Source organism: Desmodus rotundus, chromosome 3 (genome assembly GCF_022682495.2).
Source record: "Desmodus rotundus isolate HL8 chromosome 3, HLdesRot8A.1, whole genome shotgun sequence".
Taxonomy (NCBI): domain Eukaryota; kingdom Metazoa; phylum Chordata; class Mammalia; order Chiroptera; family Phyllostomidae; genus Desmodus; species Desmodus rotundus.
The window spans coordinates 14,498,171-14,522,213 of record NC_071389.1 but is presented as its reverse complement, the minus strand read 5'-3'; the positions used below and the strand labels follow the sequence as shown (position 1 = coordinate 14,522,213).

Here is a 24,043-nt window from a genome sequence, read left to right as displayed (position 1 = left end):
ATTCTGTCTCCCAGGAACCCCTGGGATTCAAGTTAGGACCAGCATCTGCGACAGATGTTTCTCTCTGCTGCCTGCATGTCTGGTGTTAGTTCCTGGGCTTGGTCACAACTGAGCAGAGGTCTCCCAGCCTGTCACCTGGCCTGTCACAGAGGCAGGGTGGCCATGGAATCAGACAGGCCTGGGACTGAATCCAGAATCCTTATCTGTAAAGAGGAGGCAATACCTCCTTCGAGAGTTGTGGAAGGACAGAAAACATATTTAACAAAGGAGAGCTATGATTCCTATCAGAATAAAAGTGAATTTTCTTTTTGGAAAAGCAGTACACAAATGATTGAAAAACTTAGAAAGTAAACATGAGTAGAAAGGAGAATTTTTTTTAATCCTCACCACCAGAGATAAGAACCACTAACACATTGGTGCCTAGGCCCCCAAATCTGTCACTCATGCTACAGATTCCCCTTTTTTAATGGGCCCATATTTGGGTAGTGTACCTGCTTTTCTGATACCGAGTGAAGGTACTGTACACATCTCTCAGTCACAACTTTTTTAACGACTCTAGACCATTTTGAGGTGAGACTGGTTCCATTATTTGGAAGCGCTTATTCTTCAGGTGAGGGGCAACAAACCACGGCTTTGGTGTGCGGGGACTAGCTTCCCCTGGTGCGAGCCTGTTAAGCTCTGGAGGTTGCCACTCCCTTACCCCACGTGAAGAACACGGAGAATACAGGACCAACTCCCTGGATAATGGGTGGGGAGAAGGGATTAAGGTAAATAATGTGGGGAAGTGCTGGCTTAGCATTTGGCGCATAGAACAGGTTCAGAGCCTGCCAGGGGTGTCTGAGGCTTTGTCATTAAGCTGGCCCTGAACACTTCTTGATCCTGTTAAAAGTCCTGCCTTGGAATTCCTAACTGCGGTTATTAAAAATGAGCAGTTTTCCTCCCCTGTCCTCTCCGCCCCATACACAGATGCACTGCCGCCCCGCCCGCGGGAGAGGTGAGAACAATGGCGTGGTGGCACCGGGGAGTCGCGAGCACGGTTTGCGCGGGGAGCCCCCCCTCCGCCTCCCTCCGCCCCCCCCCCCGCCTCCCTCCGCCCCCCCCCCCCCCCCCCCCCGCGCTCCTCCGGGAAGACCCCGCAGGGTCCCGGCCCAGGAGGGGAGGGCCCGCGCGCGGCTCGGCTTCCCATTGGCTGTCCATAGCGCCACCTGCCCGCGGGTGTGTCAGGTGGCGGGACTCCGCCAGCCCCGCAGGCCGGAGTAAGGCTGACATGGAGCCGGGGAAGGGCTGACATGAGCCGGGCCGGACGCTGGGCCCTCCTGTTCCTCTGCCTACTGCAGTCCGCTGGAGGTAAGGGGACTGGGAGGAAAGGGGGCTGCAGGGCGCCCCAGCCGGGCCGCGTCTGCCCTCGGACCCTGACCCGGAGCTCCGAGGAGGGAGGGACTTGGGCCGAGCCTTTCAGCAGCCACCCTAGCGGAGTGCTAATCACACTGCCCACTCACCACCAGTTTTCTTCCAAGAATTAAACGCATCCGAGTTTTTGAAATTTTTTTCGGGAAGAAAACTGATCCAGTTGTCCTAATGCCAGTTCAGCTTCAGGGAACAGGAAAAAGGAGACAGGTTGTAAAGTACTGCATTTATTTATAAAGTGCATTTTAAGGTCTCCTGAAAGCACTGTCTTCTGCCTTAATACCACGCTTGAGTCTCACTAGTTGGGAAAGTCAGCCAGAAGTGCCCTGCCCCCCCCAGTCCCCTCCCCTTCCTCCAGCTGGGGGTGTCAGACGCTCTACCTCCGCCTGAGAGAGAGGAACTCTGGCTTAGCCTGTGCTCTGCTGTTACTCTGTCAAGCCACCTTTTTGCTGCCCTCACTGGTGGGTAAATAAGGTGGCAGAGTACAAAAACCTTGAGATAGGACCAAACTACAAAGTCCCAACCAGCCCGAGGAGATGGTGCTGAAATTGTCCCCAGGACACCCTCCTAGTCTTAGACTCACAGTTTAAGAGCTAGAAGGGCCCTTGGACATAACCTAATAATTATATTAAAAGCCAGCTTTTGTTGAGCAGCTTTTTTGTGCTGGGCACCACATTATCCTCTTTAAGCTTTACAACATAGTCATCCCATTACGTACATATTATTTTCTCCCTTTTCAGGGGTAGAAACTGAGACTCAGAGCAATTAAGGGATTTGCCCAAGAAGAAAGGCAGAGAGGTGAGACACAGAACCGAGGAGACTGGCTGAAGCCAGCATGGCCAGCTTTGACGGTGGGGTGGGTAGCTGGCACAGAGCAGCCCACCCACCTCGGTCAGCTCAGGGATGCCCCGGCCCCTGGTGCCTCCAAGCAGTGAGGGTTTTTGCAGCTGGTGAGGAACGGTGTTGAGGAGGAGAGGAGGGTTGCTCTGTCTCCCAGGCTCACTGTCAAACTCAGCACCTTTCTTGTCTAGCCCTAACTGTACTTTCCCTGAAGGGATTTTAATTTGCGCAACATAAACTGTGGTGTGATGATTTAGGGTGAAGTGCAGCTACATCAGGGTTCAAATCCTGGCTTCCACACAAACTAGCTGTGTAGCCTCTGGCAAATAATTGGCTATCTGTCTCTGAGCCTAGTGCCTCTCCATGGAAGGGGAATGATGCCTACCCCTCCGGGTGGTTTGTCCTGACGACTGATGGATTGGTTGAGGTTTCGTGTATAAAACGCCAAACCCGCTGAAGGCTCAGTACAGGGCAGCTGCTGCAGCTGCTCTCTCTCCACTGTGGCCAAGCTCAGACTTTGAGCCTGTCCTGCCCACAGATACCTTGTAAATGGCTTGCAGGCAGACTTTGGTCTCCTGCCAGGCATCAGTTAGGAGATCCAGAATCTGCTGGGAGGAGTGACAGCACCAGCGTTCCAGTGATCCATTTCCAGCTTGTGGACACAGGGTAGGGTGGAGCCAGGCACCCATATTTGGGTCTGAAGGGCCAGGAGCAGGAAGCCCGGCTGAGAGCCATTGGCAGAACTGACACCTCTCTCCCTGATGCCTAATGTTCTGTGTTGATGTAAGAAACATTCAAACCTGCACAGAATTTTTGTGAGTTATTTAAGCCAAACAGTGACAATTGCCGGGATGCAAAATCTCAATGGACTGAGCAGCGCTCCAGAGAATGGCAGTTTAGCGCCTATTTTATACATTACGATGGAAGGAGGAGACATAAGGGGGTTACTGGAATCCACGGTGATAGATTAGGGAGGCGGGGAAAGCAAAGTGCAGGGGGTGGGGGGGCGTACTTCTGGGATTGGATAAAAGGTAAAAACGAGAGACACAAACTTCCCTTACGTAGATGGGTGAAGGAGAGTTAACAGTCAACAACTAACATGGTAACAACAGTGGCGGGATCTGTGGTCTTGGCTATGGCGAGGCGGTGTGCCCAAGGGGTTCAGCAAAAAGGGACATTATGTTAACATTGCAAAGGTGTGTCGCCATAGATGCAGGAAGAAAATAGGTTCAGTTAAGGTGGAGTGACCTTTGTTTAGGAAAAATACCAGCCTGGGATGTTACTACCCACCACGAACTGCTTTTGTGAGCAAGTTTTCATTTCAGACCATCCTTCGTGGTTACTTGAGGTCTCTGAGTCAGTCAGGCTGCCACGCAGACCTCCCCTGAGCTTGTCAGGCTAACACGTGGCCCCTTTTCACCCACATCTGAAACCTGTGTGGATCTCTATCGTGGCCCAGGTGGCACGTCAGGGCACTGAATTCCCCATGGGACCATGAGCTCCAAAAGGGCAGGAATGGAGTTGTGTTCTTTGAAACCTCTGGCGCATGGCGGTCAGTGATGTTGTTGACCCGTAAAGGTCCACTGGTGTTGGAAGAATGAAGCTGAACGGGCCCCAGGAGAACCTAGAGGAGGCTGTGTGGTCAAGAGCTCAGACTGTGGAGTTGGCCTGGCCTTGATTTGAGTTCTGATTCTACAACTTATTAGCTGAGAGGGCCTCAGTTTCCTCATCTATAATGTGATGATCATAATTAGCACCTACCTCCTAGCGGTGTGGGGAGGATTGAAAGAGAACATGCAGGCAATGTACTTAACATAGTGCCTGGCACATAGTTAGGACACACTACACGTTAGCTGCTATCATCATCATCATCATCATCATCATCATCACCACCACTGCCACCTCTTAGAGAGGTCAGGGAAGACTCCCTGGAGGAAGTGACATTCGAATCGAATCTTTAAAAGATTAGATGGTGAACACTAGGCAGTCAAAGACTTCGGGGTTCAAAGGCTCCCAAAAGAATACAGTGGTTTGAGAAGGCCAAGAAGGAAGATTGGTGCAGCCTAACAAACCTGTCCAGGAGAGGTCGGCCAGATGGCCTGACCAGGCCGGGCTGGGCAGGGCTTCAAGGACCTTGATAAAGACTGTGGACTTTATTCTGAAGGCAAGGGAAGGGCATGAAAATGGGCAGTTGTGTAATCAAATGAATATTCCGAAAGAAGAGGGTTAGCAGAGAGATGGAGGAGGAGCCAAGGAGGGGAACGAGGGGCCAGTTAAAAGTGGTCGGGGAACATCTCAGTGAGACAGTGATGCTTGCTGTGCACTGGCTGTTCCCAAAGCGTGCCTGGCCAGTGTGGCTGGAGAGGAGGGAGCAAGGGGGAGAGGAGTGGGTTGGCTTGGAGAGGGTCTTGTGGGTGATAGTAAAGACTGGGTTTGACCTTGCATGAAATGGAAGCCAGTAGAGGGTTTAAAGGAGAAGAGCGGCATATTCTGGCTTTCATTTCATCTTGTGCTGTTGTGTGGAGAACAGACCGAGGAGACAAGGTTGGAAGCAGCGAGACCAGTTGGGAGGCCTTGGAAATGACCCAGGTTATCACAGTATTTGTTCATTCACTCAATAGCTGTTTATTGTGCATCTACTGTGTGCCAGGGGCCATTACAGGCAGACTCCGGGGACACTGCTCATGGAGACCTTCAGGGCCGTTCCCTCAGGCAGTGCAGGAGACTCAGGAGACTGTTAGACGGCTCCTGCTCTGTGGTTTACCCCCACGCTCAGGGTCAGAGTGGGCAGGAACTTCCTTTCAAGGCATTGGCCGGCTGCCAGGCCTGGGGAGGGGCTGCAGTGCAGCCAGGCGTGGCATGACGTGGCTGTCACAGGGATCCTGGCCCCCCGGTTCCCACCCTCCACCATGTCCCCCGTGCTGCAGCCACCCCAGGTAACTCCTGGTTCCTCAAAGTCAGGGAGCACATGACTGCCTGCCCTGCCACTCTTCAGCTCTGAATGGCCAATGTCAAGACCAGCCAGCAGCTCCAGGCTTCATGACCTATTTCTGCCCCACAGGGAGGCCCCATCTGGCCCCTCCCCAGAACGTGACGCTGATGTCCCAGAACTTCAGCGTGTACCTGACATGGCTCCCAGGGCCTGGCAACCCGCAGAACCTGACCTATCTCGTGGCTTATCAAAGGTAAAGGGGAGCCTTCAGGCCAGTGGGTGGGGCAACCAAGGAGATGGGCGGGGCTTCTCTAGGAAAGCTGCTGTCAGTGTGGGCAGTGTTGGCTGGCTCTCTGTGTCCCTCAGGAGATGGTATGTGGCAGGTATTTGGAGAGGGCACTCGATAAATGGTGTGGAGGTGGGAATGAGGTGGAATGGAGAACAGTGCGCAGGTGATAGGCCTGCCAGGGGTGAGGGTGTGTCTTTGAGAAAAGTCTGAGGGGGGCTTAGGTGGAGCCACCAGGGCCCAGCGATGGAGTTCAAGACTTGGAGTTGTTCCCGAAGATCAGGGGGGACAAATGGGTCTCCTGCAGAGCCCGTGTTAGGCATCACTAGGTGATCGCCCTCTTCCCCACGGAAACTGCTCTGAGCCTTGGGGTCCTTCCCAGTGTGGCAGGCCAGGCAGCCCCTACTCCTGCAGAGGCATCTGAACATGCAAACAGATTCACTGTCTTTGCAGATAGACGGAATCATGTGAAATTCTTTAGCAGGAGAGCAAGACGATAAAAGCACACTCTCAGGAGGACTGATCTAGAATTGGTGAGGAGGAAGAAGCAGGAAGGGGAGGAAACTGCTGTGAACCCAGGCCCCACCAGGCACCAGGCTGAGTGCCGGTATGAATATTTCACGTCTCCCCCGCCCCGCCCAATCACCAGGCAGGCCCTGCATTCCCCCACTTCAGAGGGGAGGAAACTGAGCTCAGACAGATGCCATGATTTGCCCGAGGAAGCTAGTGATGGAGCCAGAAGAAAATCCCAAGACTGTCTGGCCCCCAAAGTTGTGCTCTTGCCGTCCCACCGTTGTCCCTCTACCCATAGCAACAAGATGTGAGTGACAGGGGCCTGGCTTGGAGGACAGACTGCAAGAGAGCTTGCGAAAGAAAGAACTGTATGGAACTGAATCAGGAGGCAGAGAACACCTGACACGTATGTGTGATTGCTGTGATGTCAGCACTGAGACCATACATCAAAAGGGCTTACTTAGTCTCACACAGGCCTCTGCGGAAGGATGCAGTAGCTCCAGTCTGCAGTTCAGGAAATTGAAGCAGCAAGAGTATGTTTTGCTCTGAGTCACACCGCTGGGAATAGTGGAGCTGGGATAAATTGATTGAAGAGTTGAAAGTCCATCCTCTGGACCTTTATAATATTTTCCTTCCCTTTTACACTTTTTTAACCTCTGTGAAAATTGCAAAATGGTAATATTCTGATTGTACTTTTCATTTATTAGTTGGAATTATTTTGTAAAGAGATGCTTCCTCCAAGTAGTATTTCATCTTCAGAGGTACTTTTCAAATAGGCAAGACAGGATAAATTTTTAATTTTTTTTCTTTTATACCAGTATTCAAGATAATGAACTGGTTCCCTATCATCTCCCAATGGTGATTGATTCCTTTTTTTATTATTATTATGAACTCATGTATTTAAACATATCTGGTGGTTTCAATCTGTTGCAACTTATTCAACTCATTGAGGCTTGAATTGTCCCATCTTTGGCTAGCAAAAGTCTCATCAAGTTGCTCCTGAGTCCTTTTAACTTGACTGTTGTAGTCCTTGCGAACTTTATTGCTGTCTGTTATGACAAATATTCCAAGTTTATCTGCACAATTCCTAACCTAAACCCTGGCTCAGCCATTTCTCCATTTAGCAGGAAGTCGTCTTAAAGGACACAATCCCATGTGCTCTCTGGGCTGATTACTACGTAGCTATTTCTTTTAGATCTTTCCCTGGCTTCTACCATGATGGCTGATTAAATCTACAAGTTGCCACCAAGATCTCTTTATCAAAAGATTTTTTTTTTTAGCCACACTCTTGGTGTTCTCTCCAGAACGTGTTTCTCATTTTTTGCAACATGCATAGGCTGAGAATTTTTCAAATCTTCAGTTTTTGCTTAACATTCCTTCTATTTATTGCTCTCTTCTCTCGCTTTACTACATGCAGGGAGGAGAAACCAGGTTACTCCTTTAACAAGTGTACCACTTTAAACTTCTACTTTCCACGAAACACTAGAACAAGATTCAACCACGTTCTTTGCCACTTTATAACAAGGATCACCTTTCCTTCAGTTTCCAATGACACATTCCTCCTTCCCACCTGAGATCTCCCCAGAATCACCTTGAACATCCGTACTCCTACCAACGGTCTTTTGAAGGCAGTACCGATTTTTTCCAACATGCACCTCAAAACTCTTCCAGCCTCTACCCATTGCCCAGTTGCAAAACCACTTCCACATTTTTAGGTATTTGTTACATTAGTGTCCCCCTATGATACCTAAAAATCTAAGTTTCAAATGTAAGTTCTTTTAACTTAGTTTTACTAGGGCTGCCATAACAAAACATCATGGACTGGGATGGGGGCAAGGCTTAAACAACAGAATTCACTCCTCACAGTTCTGGAGGCTGGCAGTCCAAGATCAAGGTGTTGGCATGTTTGCTTTCTCCTGAGGCCTGCCCGCTTAGCCGGCAGATGCCACCTCTTTGCCTGGCCTTTTCTCTGTGTGTGCTAGCATCCCTGGTGTCCCCTCCCCTTCTTATAAGAATGCCAGTCTCACTGGTTTAGGGCCCCGCCCTTATGACTAAATTTAATTTTTTTTTTTTGGATCCTCACCAGAGGACATGCCCACTGACTTTAGAGAGAGAGGAAGGGAAGGGAAAGAGACGTCAATGGGAGAGAGAAACATCAGGGGGCTGCCTCTTTCACACGCCCCAACTAGGGGCCAAACCTGCAACCTAGGTATGTGCCCTGAGTGGGAATCAAACTCTTGACCTTTTGGTTTATGGGAGGATGCTCCAACCAACTGAGCCATACTGGCCAGGGCTAAATTTAATATTTTTAAAAACTCAAAAAAAATACATTTATTGATTTCAGAGAGAGAGGAGTGGGGGGAGAGAGAAACATCAATGTAAGAGAAGAATTGATTGGTTGCCTCTCACGTGCACCCCAGTTGGGAACCGAACCTACAACCTGGGTATATGCTCTGACTGGGAATTGAACCAGCCACCTTTTGGTGTGCAGGATGATGCTCCAACCTAACCACACCAGCCAGGCTGAATTTAATATTAATTATATCTTTAAAGGCCTGTCTTTGAACACAATAGTCCCACTTTATCCGTGGTTTTGCTTTCTGGTGGTTTTAGTTACCTGAGGCCAACCATGGCTCAGAAATGTTAAATGGAAAATTCCGGGAATAAACAATGGATAAATTCTAAACTGCACTCCATTCCGAGTTGCATGATGACATCCCGCATGATCCCCCTCCATTCCGGGACATGAATCATCCCTTGGTCCCGCATATCCCTGCTGTATCCGCTATCCACCGTTAATCACCTAGTAGCCATTATGGTCATCCATCTGTTTATCAGAGCTAGAAAGACCACACTCACATGACTTTTACTACAGTATGTTGTTATATAGTTGTCCTATTTTGTTGTTGTTGTTCCTTTCTTACTGTGCCCAATTCATAAATTAAGCTTTATCATAGATGTGTATGTATAGGAAAAACCATATATGTAGTCCTGACTGGTGTGGCTCAGTGGGTTGGGATTCATCCCACAAAGTGAAAGGTCACTGGTTCAATTCCAGGTCAGGCCACATGCCTGGGTTGCAGGTTTGGTCTCTGGTTGGGGCGCTTATGAAAGGCAATCAGTCAATGTTTCTCTCTCACATTGAAATTTCTCTCCCTCTCTTTCTCCCTCCCTTCCCTTAGCTCTAAAAAAATAAAATCTTTTTTAAAACCACATATCAATATATAGGGCTGAGTACTATCCATAGTTTCAGGCATTTGCTGGGGGTCTTGGAACACCTTCCCCGTGGGTAAAGGAGGACTACTGTACAGTCACACCAGGGGGTAGGGCTTCAACGTACAAATATGGAGGAGAACACAATGTAGTGCCTAATAAACTGAATTTTATTAAATTTAAAATTGGGCTTTTCCAAAAAGAAGAGTCTGAAGAAAATGAAAAGCTAGCAACTTAGAAAAAAATATTCATAATATATATATTGACAAAGGACTTGTTTCCAAAATCAAAAACTGCTACATCTCAATAATGAGAAATTGCCCAAAGAGATTTGAAGTCACTTCACAAAGGAAGGTGTATGAATGGCCAATAAGCGCATGAAAACATGTTCCGTATCTTTAGCCATCAGGGAAGTGTAAAGTAAAGCTACAACGAGACACTGCTGTGCACCCACTAGAACGGTTACGTTTCAAGGACTGACAATGCCAAGTGCTGAGAAGCACATGGAGTAACTAGGAATCTCGAACATTGCTGGTGAGAGTGTACAAAGGCGCAGTCCGTTTGGAAAACAGCTGGACAGTGTCCTGTACTTACAGATTCAAATTACTGTATCTCCCAGGTTCTACTCCTACATCTTCATCCAAGAGAGATAAAAACGCGCATGCAAAGACTTACACATGAATGCTCATAGCAGTTAATTCAGGATGAGCCCCCATACGGACTGAATCCTGTCCCCTCCCCCCGTACAGACTTGTATGTTAAAGCCCTGATGCCCCATGTGACTGAATTTGGAAATAGGGCCTTTAAAGAGGTTATTAAGATTAAATTTGGTCTTAAGGGTGGAGCCCTAACCCAGTAGGATAGTGTCTTTATAAGACGAGAAAGGGACGCCAGGGATGCTCACACACAGAAAAGGCCATTGAGGACACAGAGAGAAAGAAGGTGGGCATCTGCAAGCCAAGGGGAGGGGCCTCGGGAGAAAGCAGACACCTTGAGCTTGGACTTCCAGGTCCCAGAATTGTGGGAAAAAAATGAAATTTTGGTTGGTTCCAGGAGTCCCCAACCTTTTTGGCACCAGGAACCGGTTTCATGGAATGGGGTAGGCTGGGCGGGGGCAGGGGTGCTGGGGTGCAGGACAGAAGGAGGTGGAGCTCAGGCGCTAATGCCTGAAGCTTTGCTCCCCGCTGCTCACCTCCTGCTGTGCGGCCCAGACTGGACAAGTACTGGGGGCAGGGGATTGGGGACCCCTGGAGGCCACCTAGTCTGGTGTTTCTATCATGGCGGCTCAGCCTGACTAATTCACCAGGTTTCTTTTCTTCAGTGGTGAAGGCTTTTGGTGTCCGTAGCAATGTCTACCTGACTCACGGTCATGAAGATACTCTTTGACGCTTTTTGCTACAAGTTTTATAATTTTAGCATTTACATTTCTGTTTTTTTAATTATTTTTAAAACTTTCCTTCTGCCCTGGCCAGGTAGCTCACTTGGTTGGAGCATCAACCCGATACACCAAGGTTGTGGGTTTGATCCCCGGTCGGGGCACGTACAAAAATCAACCAATGAATGCATGAATAAGGGGAACAACAAATCTATGTTTCTCTCTCTATCTCCCTTCCTCTTTCTAAACTCAATTTTTAAAAAACCTTCAAAAACAAGCACTTTCCTTCTTTTTCTCTCTCTTCCTTTTAAGACATCATCTGTTGCAGTAACTTGCCCTTGTAATCTCATTTATTCATAAATTGAGTTTTTTAGAAATCTCATTTTTTCTGAGCTTTTCTAATTCTGGTTTTATGTTTTTCTTTCATGTGCTGTATCATTTCTTAATGTCTTTTAGACCATTTTGCAGGAGGAGTAGGTTATGGTTTTGATTTGTTCGTGTATGGGGTTTTTTACAAGTATTTTTTGACTTCTTCAGCTGATTGCTTATTAATTTCTTAATTTCTATCCTTTCTTATTTTCTGTTATAGGTATTTAAAGCTATATGTTATCCTCTAAGTATTACTTAGCTGTATCTCATACATTCTTATGTATATTTATTTTGTAATCATTTAGTTTTAGGTATTTATAAATTTCCATTATTCTTTCTTTGATCCATGAGTAATTTTAAAACATTAAAATTTTTTTTTACCTTTCTTTAGTTCTCTTTGCATTAGTAATTTGTAACTGGATTATTTTCAGTCAGAAGAAACAGCGTATGACATAACTATTCTTTGAAATTTCTTAACAGTTGCTTTATTTTTCTTAATCCTTATTAACATTTTTTAAAGAATTTATTTATTTATTCTTAGTGAGAATAGGGGAAGGGAGGGAGAAAGAGAGGGAGAGAAACATAGATGTGCCAGAGAAGCATCGATCGGTTGCCTCTCCTATGCCCCCACTTGGGGACCTAGCCTGCAACACAGGCATGAGCCCTGACGGGGGATCCAACCTGCAAGTTTGGTCTTCAGTTTGACGCCAACCCACCGAGCCAGTCAGAGCCGTTAGTATTTTTAACGTGCTGTAAGTGTTCGTGTGCGGCATGCCCAGTGTGTCCGGCTTGTTCTCTATGTGCTCATTAGACCAGCTTCGATCATTATGTTGTTTGTTCTTTACATATTACAATTATTTTTCTTTGTTCAAGTGTTAATTATTGAGTCAGTTGTGTTAAGAATCTCTCATAATTACAGGCTTTCTCTTTCTTCCTGTAGTTTGTCTATTTTTGCTCCAGAATATATCCTGAATTTAGCCCCTCCTCGCTGAGCCTGCCACCGTTCTCTGTGGGGCCACTGCTGCCGCCTCCCAGCTGGACTATCCGCAATCTTTTAAAATTTTTAATTAGATTAGTCCCTCTATCCAGAACCTTGCAGTGGCTTCCTATCGCACTTGGAATAAAACCCAAACTCCCTACCCAGATGGTGAGGCCCACCTGCTTTCCCCACCCACCTCTCTGTCCTCATCTCCGGACTGTCCTCAGCTTCTCCCTTCCTTGTCCACTGGGCCTCGGCCACACTGGGCGCTTGCTTTTGTCTGGACGGGTCAAGCTCCTTCGTGTCTCTGGCTTTTGCTTTGCCGTTCCTACCCACTAGCTTCCACCCGGCTCCCTTCTCATCACTGAGGCCTCAGCTGAATAATATCTTCCTGGCCTTCCCCGAGCCACCTTTGGAAGGCAGTCACTCCCACATCACTCTGCTATCACCGCATTTTCCAGCTCCTGCATTTATCTTGTTGATGTGCCCGTGATCTCTCATCCCCTCCCGCCATAGTGTAAGTTCCCAAGGACCTGGTCTATCGTGCGTTGCTGATTCCCCAAGAATAATGCCCAGAGCTCAGGTCCCTTCTGTGGACCTCAGTGTCCTCAGGAGGTTGGTGTCATGGACCTACCTGTCACCCTCTGACATCCATACAGCACCCAGCACGGTGGCTGGCACATGGCAGGTGGCCAGTCCATAAATGCCTCAATCAATAAACTCATGGAAAATTGTTACCAGTCTAGCAATAGCAGCCACCACAGCGGCCCTTTGAGGGAGGCTTGACAGGTGGGGAGACTGAGGCTCGGGAGCGGTCACCTGCATAGTGTCCCAGAGCTGGTGAGCAGCAGAGCCACAGTTCCCACCCACGTATGTCTCTCCTGAGCCTGAATCCTAACTGGAATGTTCTCACTCTGTCTCAACCAGAGGCTGGCTGCTTGGACAGATGGATGGACGGGTGGAGGACAGATGGGCAGGTGAACGGCTGGATTAGGCAGAATGGAGGGATGCATGATCGCATGTTCTCTAAATTCCCTTGCCCCAGGAGGCGGAGTCCATGGCCCAAGCTGTTCTGTTTCCTCCCTCAGCTTCGCAACAACCCCCAGACGGTGGCGAAAAGTAGAAAAGTGTGCAGGAACCAAAGAGCTGACATGCTCTCTGATGTGCCTGGAGAAACAGGACCTATTCAACAAGTTCAAGGGACGTGTACGGGTGGTTTCCCCCAGCGCCAAGTCTGCCTGGGTGGAGTCCGAGTACCTGGAGTACCTTTTTGAAGGTAGGTCTGTGAGTAAGGGACTGAGTGGGAGGCTCTCTGTCCCAGAACTTGGCTGAGTGGCACTGCTGTGCAGCCATCTGTCTCTCAGGTCCCCAAAGCAGAGAGCAGCGCTGTGGGGCAGATGCCCTGGGTCCCGGCCCCTGTCTACGCAGCCTGACCCCATGACGGGCAGGTAGGGGCGGGACACCAGTGCCGGCAGTTCAGCTTGTACCTCCTACCACAACAGTCATTATCTTCTACTGAACACAACCTTGGCTATGAACTAGACAGGCACTTTATAGACTTATTTCTATGTTTTTATGTTCAACCTCTCTCTTCGTAAAACAACTTTTTAAAATTCTGGTTGCAAAAGTAATTTCTGTACACTGTAGAAATTTAGGTGGATAGAAGTTAAAAATAGAGAGGAAAACATTCCCCATGCTTTGAGCATTCGGAAGTTTCCGGTGTTCACACTGAGTCAGGAGCATACTCTCCTCCCAATATATTTTATTTCTCATCCTCACAACAGACCTGTGAGGTTCATTTTCATCAACCCAATTTTTACAAAATAAATAAAGCAAGACTCACAGAAGTTAAGTGACTTGCCAGGAAACACAGCTAGGAAGTGATGGAGATGGGATATGACTCTGGATCTTTCTGAGCTTGGACAAGGTGCTGGACCAGATCAGGAGTGAGGTAGGGTGGTAGGGACAGGAGGGTAAATACTCAGACAACCGCCGCATGGAGCTGAGATAGAGATTGAAGGGAAGGGAGCATGGGATTGAACGAAAGGTAGCAGAGAAGGGAGAAGGGATGACTCGGATGGGAGGATGCTGGGTGTGTGGAAGGATAAAAGGAAGAAAGGGATGAACGGGTAAGAAGAAAGGAAGCAGGGAGAGGCTGGAGGAGGACACGATGGATGAGTGGAAGGAAGGAGGCTGGGCGGAAGGACAAATGCTTACTAGGGGGGAAGCAAGTTTGGATGGAGAGATGGAGGACAGGAAGGAAAGGCAGATGGGTGGACTGGTGGTCGGAGAGTGTGGAAGCAAGGCTGGCTGCCTGCAATGGGCTGGAAGGAAGGGGAGGCAAAGGCGGAATGAACAAACAAGTGACAGAAGGAAGTACCAGAAAGAAAGGAAAGAAGAATGGATAGAGGACTAGCTAGAAAGGATGGAAAGGAAGTCTGGAATGTCAGTTGGAAAGGAAGGATGAGAAGACAGGAAGAAAGGCTCTCTGGCTAGAGAAGAATGACGGAGGGACCCCTGGACTGGTTGGATAGATAGGAATAAGAGACAGGAATGGAGAGAAAGAGGCAGAGGGAAGGTTACTTTTTAAACAAAGTCCTTTTTGCCTTCTCCTCCCCGAGGCTCTTCTGATTCTTTCGCAGCACACCTCAAGCCTGAGTGACCCCTCCTGCCTTTTTCTGCCCTCCACTGGGGCCCTGGTCACTTTCTGTCTTGGGTTTTGGTAGTTTGCATGTTTCATTTCCCGGTAATTTCTTTCGGCTCCTGCAGGTCAGGATGCACAGAGGCCTCACCTCCCCATTACCCTCAGCTCCCTGCCCAGAGCTTACTATGGAGTCGCTGTCCCCTGGACGCCGACCTGTAGCTCTGGGAAATGACACATGCGCTGTTTTAAGCCACTGAGTTTGTGGTCATGTGTTGCCGCAGACACAGGAAACTGACACAGGAGGGCAGGCCTCTGGCGGACCAGCGACATGTGAAGGGCACGAAGGTGGGAGGGACAGCGTGAATAAAGGCAGGTTGACTGTGAGCTTGGCCGGGTCCTTTCACCTCTCTGAGCCTCAGTTTGTCCTTCTTTAAAATGGGAACAGTGACATCTCCTCCCAGGGACACTGCAGGGATTAAATAAAAGGGCTGGGAGGCTTCTGATGCACAGCAGGTGTTGGACGGACACCAGTGCCCAGTTTCCCTTTCCAGGAGAGCCCCCTGGGGCCGGGTGCAGGCTTGCCTGAAGGCAGGGGTTGCGGTCCCCAAAGGGCACTGACAAATCCTGCTCTGTTTCTGCCAGTGGAGCCGGCCCCGCCCATCCTGGTAGTCGCTCTGACAGAGAAGATCCTGAAGGTCAACGCCACGTACGAGCTGCCCCACTGCATGCCCTCATTGAATCTGATGTATGAGGTGGATTTCTGGAAGGAGGCGACTGGGAACAAGGTGGGAATCTCCTTTCCTGCCCTCTAACTGTACCCCCTCCCCTCACTGCCCCACCAAACCCCTGAGCTCCTCACCCTGCCAGCCTGCTCCCTGCACACCTCCTCCAGGAAGCCTTCCCCATATACCCCTCACTCTGGGCGTACCCCTGACTCCGCATAGTGCAAATGGCCCGTGGCCCACCCCTGTTCTTCTCCACCTAAGAGGCCAAGGTCAGGGCACCCTGTCTCTGTATCTTACAGGTGGTAACAGCACAGCAGTCTTCTACCTAACATTTTTTTTAATTATAAAACCTTTTTTTTTAACAATAAAATCTCGTTGAAATTGGATGAGCTACAGGGGCCCTGCTTACCAAGCCACCAGAGTCACTGTAGAAAAATCAGAAACCACACATAAGCCCTACGGGGAAACCAAAAGTACCAGAGCTGACCACAAATAGCTCTTCGGTGTCTATCCAATTTCAGACTTGTTTCCTGTGGGTGTGTGTGCGTTTGTCTGCGCGTATTTATTTATGGTAGGGTTGGCAAACGTTTTCTGTAAAGTGCCAGAGAGTAAATATTTGTGGCTTTGCAGACCATATGGTCTGTCACAGCCACTCGTCATCTCTGCACCTGTAACTCAAAAGGAACCAGAGACAATAGATACATGAACAGGCTTAGCTGTTACCCAGTAAAACTGGTTACAAAGAAGCTGGCGGTCAGGTTTGCCCACAGGCTGTGTAGTTGGCTGACTCCATCCTTACCAAATTTTTCTTTCCCTGAACATCCATGCCCGTGACCCCCTGCGTCCCCCGATTCCTAGGGTGTTCCTCTTCATCTGATGTGGTCCGGGCCTTCACGGGCCTTCCCCAGAGTCTAGAACACCGCTGTCCAACAGAAATATAATGTGAGAAATATAATGTAAAAACATATATGGTTTTAAGTGTTCCTCGTTAAATGAAGTAAAAGGAAACAAGTGAATTTAATTTTCATAATATATTTCATCCAATAGAATATATCATTGCAACATGTAATTAACATAAAAATTATTGAGATAATTTACATTCTGTTTCACTTAGCCTTTGGAAGCCGGTAGGTATTTTATGCTCAGAGCCCATCCCAGTTTGGACTGACCACACTTCAGGTGCTCGGAAGCCACATGTGGCCAGTGGCTACTATACTGGACAGGCATCTATTGTATTGGACAGGGTCTGCAATGGCTGAATGATGCCCCCCAAAATAACTTGGGAGGCCCTTAGGGTAGGAAGCCTGAGGAATATGCCCCTCAGAGTGAAGGCCAGCAGGCCCTGGACAGGGACAGGGAGTGACCTTGAATGGCAGGGGTGCTTTTGACCCCAGACCATCTGTACCTTGACACTCAGCAGCAAAGAGACCAGATAGTGCTGGGAAGTGCTTCCCTAACACTTGAACTTTAATGCAGGATCACAGCCTTATTCTGCCTGCCGGGCCGCCCCACCTGCCCATGGAAGCTGGTTCCCGCAGCAGCTCTGCTCACCTCTGCCTCTTCCTCCAAACAGACCCGACTTCCAGCCACTCGCCATGGCCAGGAAGTCCAGATCCCCCTCCAGCCAGCTACCACTGGGAACCACTGCGTCAGCGCCAGAACCATCTACACTTTCGGGGACCCTAAATACAGCCAGTTCTCCAAGCCCACCTGCTTCTCCCTGGAGACCCCAGGTGGGTGCAAAGTGGGACGGAATCAAGGATTTTCCCCCTGAGCGTCAGATCTTCGTAATATGGGGGTTAAGAGTATGAGTCTAGAGACTGACTCGCCTCCATTAAAATCCCGGCTCCAGCACACTCACTGTGTGTCTTTGAGCAGCTTACATAACCTCTCTGAAACTTGGTTTCCACAGTCTGTAGCATGGGTTTATTGTCATGAGGATGAGTGAGGATGACGTATGCCCCTGAGGCCCTCAGGACACGTGCGGTTGGTACAGGAGCCACCGTTGCTGTTTCTGTAATGATGGTGGTTTTTCCTTAGGACTCAGCTGGGCGTTCCTGGTGCTGCCGCCACTACTGTTGGTTATCCCCGTGGGGTGTGTGATCTGGAAGAGCTTCGCAGGGAGTCCCTGGTTCCTGAGGGCAGAGATGCCGCAGGCTCTGGTATGGCGAATCAGGGCTGAGCCTCTGAGGGGAGGGATGTGGGCGAGGAAGGAGGCTGGCGAGACTCAGAGGTAGTTCAGATAGAATGTCAAGATGGCCCCAACTGAGAAACATCTCCTTTCTTTGTGTCTAAATTTCTTCATCTCTGCTAAGATGTGTCTGATGCCCAGAGCACACCCCCCAGCCTTGGGACCCAGGAGAGATGCTCAGAAGGGGAGGGGAGAGAGTGATACCAAAAGGGGAAATCTTAGAAGGGCCCCACACCCAGTTCACAATCTGACCCAGGGTGAGTCTTGCCCAGGTCGACCCTGGAGTGTCCGCACTCAGCTGCTGGCTCGCTGCCTTAGAATGTGGAGGCCAGCCAGGGCAGGGGAAGCCTGGAGAGGTCAGGGGGCCAGACTTGCCATAGGTGAGGCTCGGGGGGGTACCCGGCCTGGGTGGGGGCTTTGAGGTTGGATTCCGAGTGTCCCCGCCACATGGTGGGGAATATTTGTAAAGTTCCCTCCAGCAGCCAGCACCTGCAGCCTGGGGGCTGTCTCTGGCCTCTGGTGTCCGCTCTGTGCGTGCACATGGCAGGCTTCGAGTACCAGGGAAGCGGCACTGCCTTCACCCCTCCCACCGCCCAGCTGGTGGCACTCTGAGATGTGGCTCTGAGTCCCCAGCAGGGTCGAGTCCGGCTGCCTTAGAAGTAACTTGCCAGATGACACCCGTGTTCGAGGCAGCTCCCCACCCCTGTCTGATGTGCCCACTCCCTTGTCAGCCTTTCCTGGGATCGCTTCCCAAAGAAACCATTTACATTCGCATCCTCGTCGCAGGGACTGTTTCCAGGGGACCCAGTTAGAACAGCCATGCCTCAGGAAAGCCTGGACTTTCTGTTCTTGTCTCCTCTGCCCCCATCAGGACTTTTCTGGACACAGACACCCCGTGGCAACCTTTCAGCCCTGTGGCCCCGAGCCCCTGGATGGCTTGACCCTCTGCCTCCAAAAGGAACTGACCAGAAGGGTCAGACTGGCCTCTAGGGTCAGGGCCCCAGCCACTGTCCAGGCAGGATCAGAGAAGGACGGTGCCGTGGATGAGGACGATGAGGACACAGACGACAATGTCAGCTTCCAGCCCTACATTATACCCCCTCATTTCCTGGACCTGGAGCACCAGACCCCAGGGCACCCTGAGGAAGGGGTCCAGGTCGAAGGCTGTCCTGCCTGGGATTCTTCAGACAGAAGCTGGGCCAGCCCTGTTGGCTCCTCCCCCTCGGACGAGGCTGGGTCCTCTGGCTATTTAGTCAAGAAGGGGCCGGGCCATGGGCTGGGTGAGGACAGGTGTCAGGACCCTCTCCTGATCCCCAAATTCTCCAAGGACTTGGGTTCCCTGGAAGAGCTCCAGAGAGATGACCTCTCCCCCTGGGCCGGCTGGGGCTCCTCGTCACCAAGGCTGAAACTGGCCCCGGGGGAGCCTCTAGTTTCTTTTCAGACGCTGACCTTCGGCTGGGACAGCAGTGCCGAGGATGGGGAGGAGGAGGAGGAGGAGGAAGAGAGCGGGAGTGAATCGGAACTTGATGACAGCAGTGCTGGCAGCTGGGGGACCCATAGCCTCCAGAGGACTGAAACCAGGAGTGGGACACTGGGGCATTACATGGCCAGGTGAGCTGTCCCCCAGCTCCCTGCCGAATCTGGTGCTACTGAGCTTCCCAAGGACCCAAGATGCCACTGAGACTTGAAAGCCTAGGAGCATCATTCCTGGGGTGTCTGAATGTTCTCGCAGCACTTCCTAAACCCCATTGAGAGGCCATTTGTCTGTCTGGTTGAGCGGTAAGGAGCCACCTCACCCTAGGACCCACCAGCTATGGGCAGAGCTCCAAAAGGACTAGAGAAGAGAATGGGCTGAGCTCAGATCACCCCCACTGTACCTGGGGTGAAAGGTCAGGTGGCAAAATCATCCCTGGACACAGGTGTGGTCAGGTCACAGTGGACATCAAGGGCTGACACCACAAGGGCCATCTGGGTTGAGGGGTGGACGTTTGGAGGTACAGCTGTGTCAGAGCCTCCTGCCTTTCTCCAGCACCCTCCCTCCAAGTCTTGGGCTCCTGATTCACGAGACCCCTAGTGAGGGCCGCAGTGAGGAAGAACCTAGTTGACAGAGGGCGTTGGAGGGGAAGGGAAGGGCGGCCGTCAGCCACATCCAAGTCTCCACCATGAAATGCACAGGTTTGCTATCAAGCCAACCTGGGCCCAAATCCCAGCTCTGCCATTGCCTGGTCATGTGACCTGGGTAAGCGCCTTCCTTCTCTGCGCCGGGGTTTCCTCACCTGCATTTCCCACCTGGAGTGTGGGGAGGGCCTGCACATCACTGGCACTCTCTTCCTGGTGGCTGGCAGGTTCTCCATCTGCCCGGGCTATGGGGATACTGCCGGACTGTCTCCCACTTTGGCCTTGAACTCAGAGTGCCTGGGAGCACTCACCTCTCAGCTTGTCTCACCTCTCCTCTACCTCCTGTCTTCCACCTTGTCTACCTCCTGTCTTCCACCTTCGCTGTCTCCACCTCCTGGTCAGGAAACCCAGCCCAGGGGGCTCTTGGTCCGTCTCCCTTTGCCCAGTAAAAAACCAAACTGGGCGTCTTCCAGGGGGTTCTGGTTCATTGGGGGTGGGGTAGCAGCCTGGCAGGGGCGGGACCCCTGGCTGTGACCCTGCTGCAGACAGCGCTTTGACCCTCTGGCTGACCATGGCGGTTATAAAAAAGTCCCATCTTCCCTGCCAGTTATGAGAAACCAGTGTCTTCTAGAAACAGGCCGTTACCGGGGGGTAGTGATGGGTGCTCACTTCGTTAACCTACCTCCACCAGTGTGTGGACGAGCACGGCTGAGTTTTCATCCATAGGGACCAAGATTTTGTCAGAAGCAGCTGAAAGGTTGACTTGCCATGTATCTCCTTAAGGGTGAGCTCTTTGGTCTCTGGCCAGCTGGTCCGTCCGCCGTACCCTTGGCCATGTCAGCAAAGTGCTGAGGTCACAGCCAGGACTTCCCAGGGGCACGAAGCTGGCAGGAGGCCTTCAGTGCTGGGACTCACACACATACGTGCACGCATGCACACATGTGTATGCTTGCACAGGGGTGAAGGCTTGTCCGCATCGCTGAGCACAGAGGAGGAAGAACACACTGAAGCCTCTTTGCTGGACACGGCTGTGGCTCAGCGCCTCTTCCCGGGAAAATGCCAGACTAAGGCTGAAGTGCTCTCTGGAACCCAGATGAGCTGCTTCATGAAGGTGATTTCAAAAAACTGAAAGCAGTTATCACTCTGGTAAAGGAGTCACATTATCTTTATTATTAAATGTTGGGGTCTTTTTTTTAAGCTTTTTTTCAATGTTTAATTTCATAGATAAGCTGAGCTTTTTAGTAATTTTAAATCCCAGGTCCTTTATAGTGATTACATCATTAAAAAACTGTGGGAAGCATTATAATAACTCACCCTTTGATGTACACAGAGATCTCCAGGGCCACGCTTGAGGGGCGGCCGGTCAAGAATACCTGATGCCTTTGGTTGCAGCAACATTATAATTTTTCAGAGCACAGGTGACTCTTGAAGGGATTAGGGGCGCTGACCCCACCACACAGTCGAACATTCACATATAACTTTTTGAATCCCCCAGAAACTTTAGTCATACCTCAGTATCTGCAGGGGATTGGTTCCAGGAACGCCCCCCGCCCCCAGCCCCATGTCCGCAGATACCAAAATCCACGCATGCTCAAGTCTGTCCGCCACATCCGCAAATTCCCAACCAAGGATCAAAGATACTGTTTTCAATCATGTTTGCTTGAATCTGTGGATGCAAAATGCAGGGATACAGAGGATTCAAGCAAACCCAGGGATTGTGTATTTATTGGGAAAAATCTGTGTCTAAATGGACCCGTGCAGTTCAAACCCGTGTCGTTCAAGGGTCAGCTGTACTGAGATTATATATTATTCTTAGATTTTTGCATTTATTTCTAATTTTCTATGTTTATATCATATTTAAATAATTTCTTAAAGCTCATTTTAAAACTCTGAACTTTTAAATAAAGAGCTCTATTTTTAGAGAAAAAGGCAGAATTGAATGGAAAAGTGTGTGCTCTTATTTCTCAAAGTATCCTCGCCACTCACCTAGCTGTTTAACCACAGAGGCTGGGTCCCAGCAGCTGACCCAGAGACCGGGGTTTCTGAGTGCAAAGCTCAGCAGCCATTCTAGGAAGCACCAACAAAGGCGTGGGAAGCAAGACAGAGGGAGGGCAGCCAGTCCAGGTACACCATCAAACAGGTCACTGCCAGGGGCACCAGGGGCCCTCTCCCCCTGAGGGGCATTGGGAGTTCAGTGTTGGGCCCCCTGGATTTGTTCTGCCGAGGGCAGGAGCTGGGGAATTTATCTAGCAACTCCTGTCAGTCCTGAGAGGGCTGCTCCCTGCCATGGAGCTGTAGGTACTTGCAGTTGGAATCCATCGGGGTGAGCCCACGAGAAAGGTGAATGCCATGGGGGTAGGACACCCACATCACCTGCTACAGTGAGGCTGGAGCTGTGTCCACCACCCTGGCAGCTCACCCCATGGTAGCTCCGGTACGTGGAAGGATACAGAACATCCTTGGTGGCTGGCCTCGCAAAGCCAAACTCACTCCAGTAAAGTGCTAATGAAGGCCTCCCAGCTTCCTGTGATTGCCAGGCCACCTGGTAAATGCCCAGCACTGTTCTTGCAGATTGTCGCCTTTTACTTCGGTGCTAGACCCAAGCTGAGCTGATCCAAGTCCCTTTTCCTGGAACTCAGAAGCCTCCTACTGATGCCCTATCCTCCACTCCGAGACACAGGAGAACCCAGTGTGCGGGAGCGACAAAAATGCAGCTGCCACACCAGCTGCTGAGATCAGACCCTGGTTCTGATCCATCCCAGTGGAAGCCCTGTCCTCAGCTTCCCTGCATCCTAGGTTTTGGGTTTTTTTTTTTAATTTTTAAGACTTTTTATTTATTTGTTTTTAGACAGAAAGGAATGGAGTGAGAAATAGAGGGAGAGTAACATCAATGTGTGGTTGCCTCTCGCACACCCCCTACTGCAACCTGGCCCGTAACCCAGGCATGTGCCCTGACTGGGAATCAAACCAGCGACCCTTTGTTTCCCAGGCCAGTGCTCAACCCACTGAGCCACACCAGCCAGGGCCCTGCATCCTAGTTTTAAGCCATCACCCAGGACTTTCTATACTTATAACCAAATATCCTTGCCAATTCACATTACATGCATGTCACAGGTTGTGGACAGGTTGGGGCATCTGACCCCTTGGGTGTATGTGTGGTAGGTTCTTTCCAGAAAACAAGGCAGAACTTCCTCTTCAGGTGATTCCCCAGCTGCCTCCCACACTGACCTCCGATGCCAGGTCACGTTTTCAACGTCTGCCGGTCCTCAGGCAGCTTCTGGGCAGCGGTGGTATGTCCAGCTACTGGGCTGCTGGATTACCAGGCTCTTACAGGAACGATGCTCAGGGTCGCTGGGAGAGGGGAGGGAGGGGGTAATGGGCATCACATCCTCAGAATTCCTATAGGGAAGGGACTTTCTCTCCTGGCACCAGCACCTGGCACAGGGTGGAGGCTTGGTATTGAACAAATGAATGAAGGGATGTGTGAACTGATGTACAAATTGGAGTCAGTAAGGAGCTGGCCGTGGCTGACCTACACTCTTATATGACTAACTGGAATTATAAGATGGCCAGAGATCCTGCGTTAGATGATACCAAATTCCTGTTGCATGCGGATGACTGTCCTTCCTCAACCCATCACCTGTCCGAGGTGAGGGGATCGGATGCTGCTCAGTGAGGCCAATGGCGAGGGAGGGGCCACCACGGAAGATGAAACAGCACCCACCATGACCCCCTGACTAACTTCGATGGCTGCTTGCTTACATCTTCCTTAAGTTCATTCCTGTGTGTGCAGAGTGGGATGAAAGTGATCAAAGTTTTAAAAACACACACGCAGGCCCCAAGTTACATCTTTATCTGAATGAGTGAGTCAGCTCCATGAGTCAATGACTGGAGAGATAGTGGCTGGCGCCAGGAACCATTCTGGCCCGGGGAGCCCCACCTCTCGGCATGTGATGACACAGGATACAGAGGTGACAGCTCTTTAGTAATTGGCAAGAGTCTGTTCCCACTTTACTTCCTCTGTAAGTGGGTTAGGAGGAGAAGTGGGTTAGGAGGAGATCCTGAGGTAGGAATGCTTCGGTGTACACTGTCCTGGTGGAAAAAACCACCAGCAGGTGGTGAGAAGCCCCCTCCAGGGGTCCACACCTCTGGGATAAGTCTCATGGGTTCTTGCATGGCATGTGTCCCCTCCCCCCACCCCAGTCTAAGCCTCGACTTCTCTAGGCAAATGGGCCGTCTTGAAAGCCATATTCCAACAGGGGCTCAGAATCCCGCCCCCACTCTCATCTCTGAGCTCCAGGCCCCTTCATAGAATGCACCCCCTCCCTCTAAATAACCCTTATTCAGCCTCAGTGCCCAAACTGTGGGGTGCAATGCCCACGCTCCCCCGCCCCTGGCATTTGGCCACAGACACTAATGTCCACTTGAACTTCCAAACTTCTAAAGGGAAC

The 24,043-nt window shown here is 50.3% G+C and overlaps 1 protein-coding gene across 1 annotated transcript; it reads left to right on the top strand.

The window, feature by feature from the left end:
* Nucleotides 1-1,234: 1,234 nt before the first annotated feature.
* Nucleotides 1,235-21,527, top strand: IFNLR1 (interferon lambda receptor 1). Its single transcript, XM_024554918.3, has 7 exons — nt 1,235-1,347; nt 5,309-5,432; nt 13,003-13,190; nt 15,201-15,343; nt 16,857-17,016; nt 17,324-17,445; nt 18,346-21,527. Exons 1-7 carry the CDS (start codon nt 1,290-1,292, stop codon nt 19,087-19,089), a joined length of 1,539 nt encoding a protein of 512 aa, XP_024410686.1. The 5' UTR covers nt 1,235-1,289; the 3' UTR covers nt 19,090-21,527.
* Nucleotides 21,528-24,043: the final 2,516 nt, after the last annotated feature.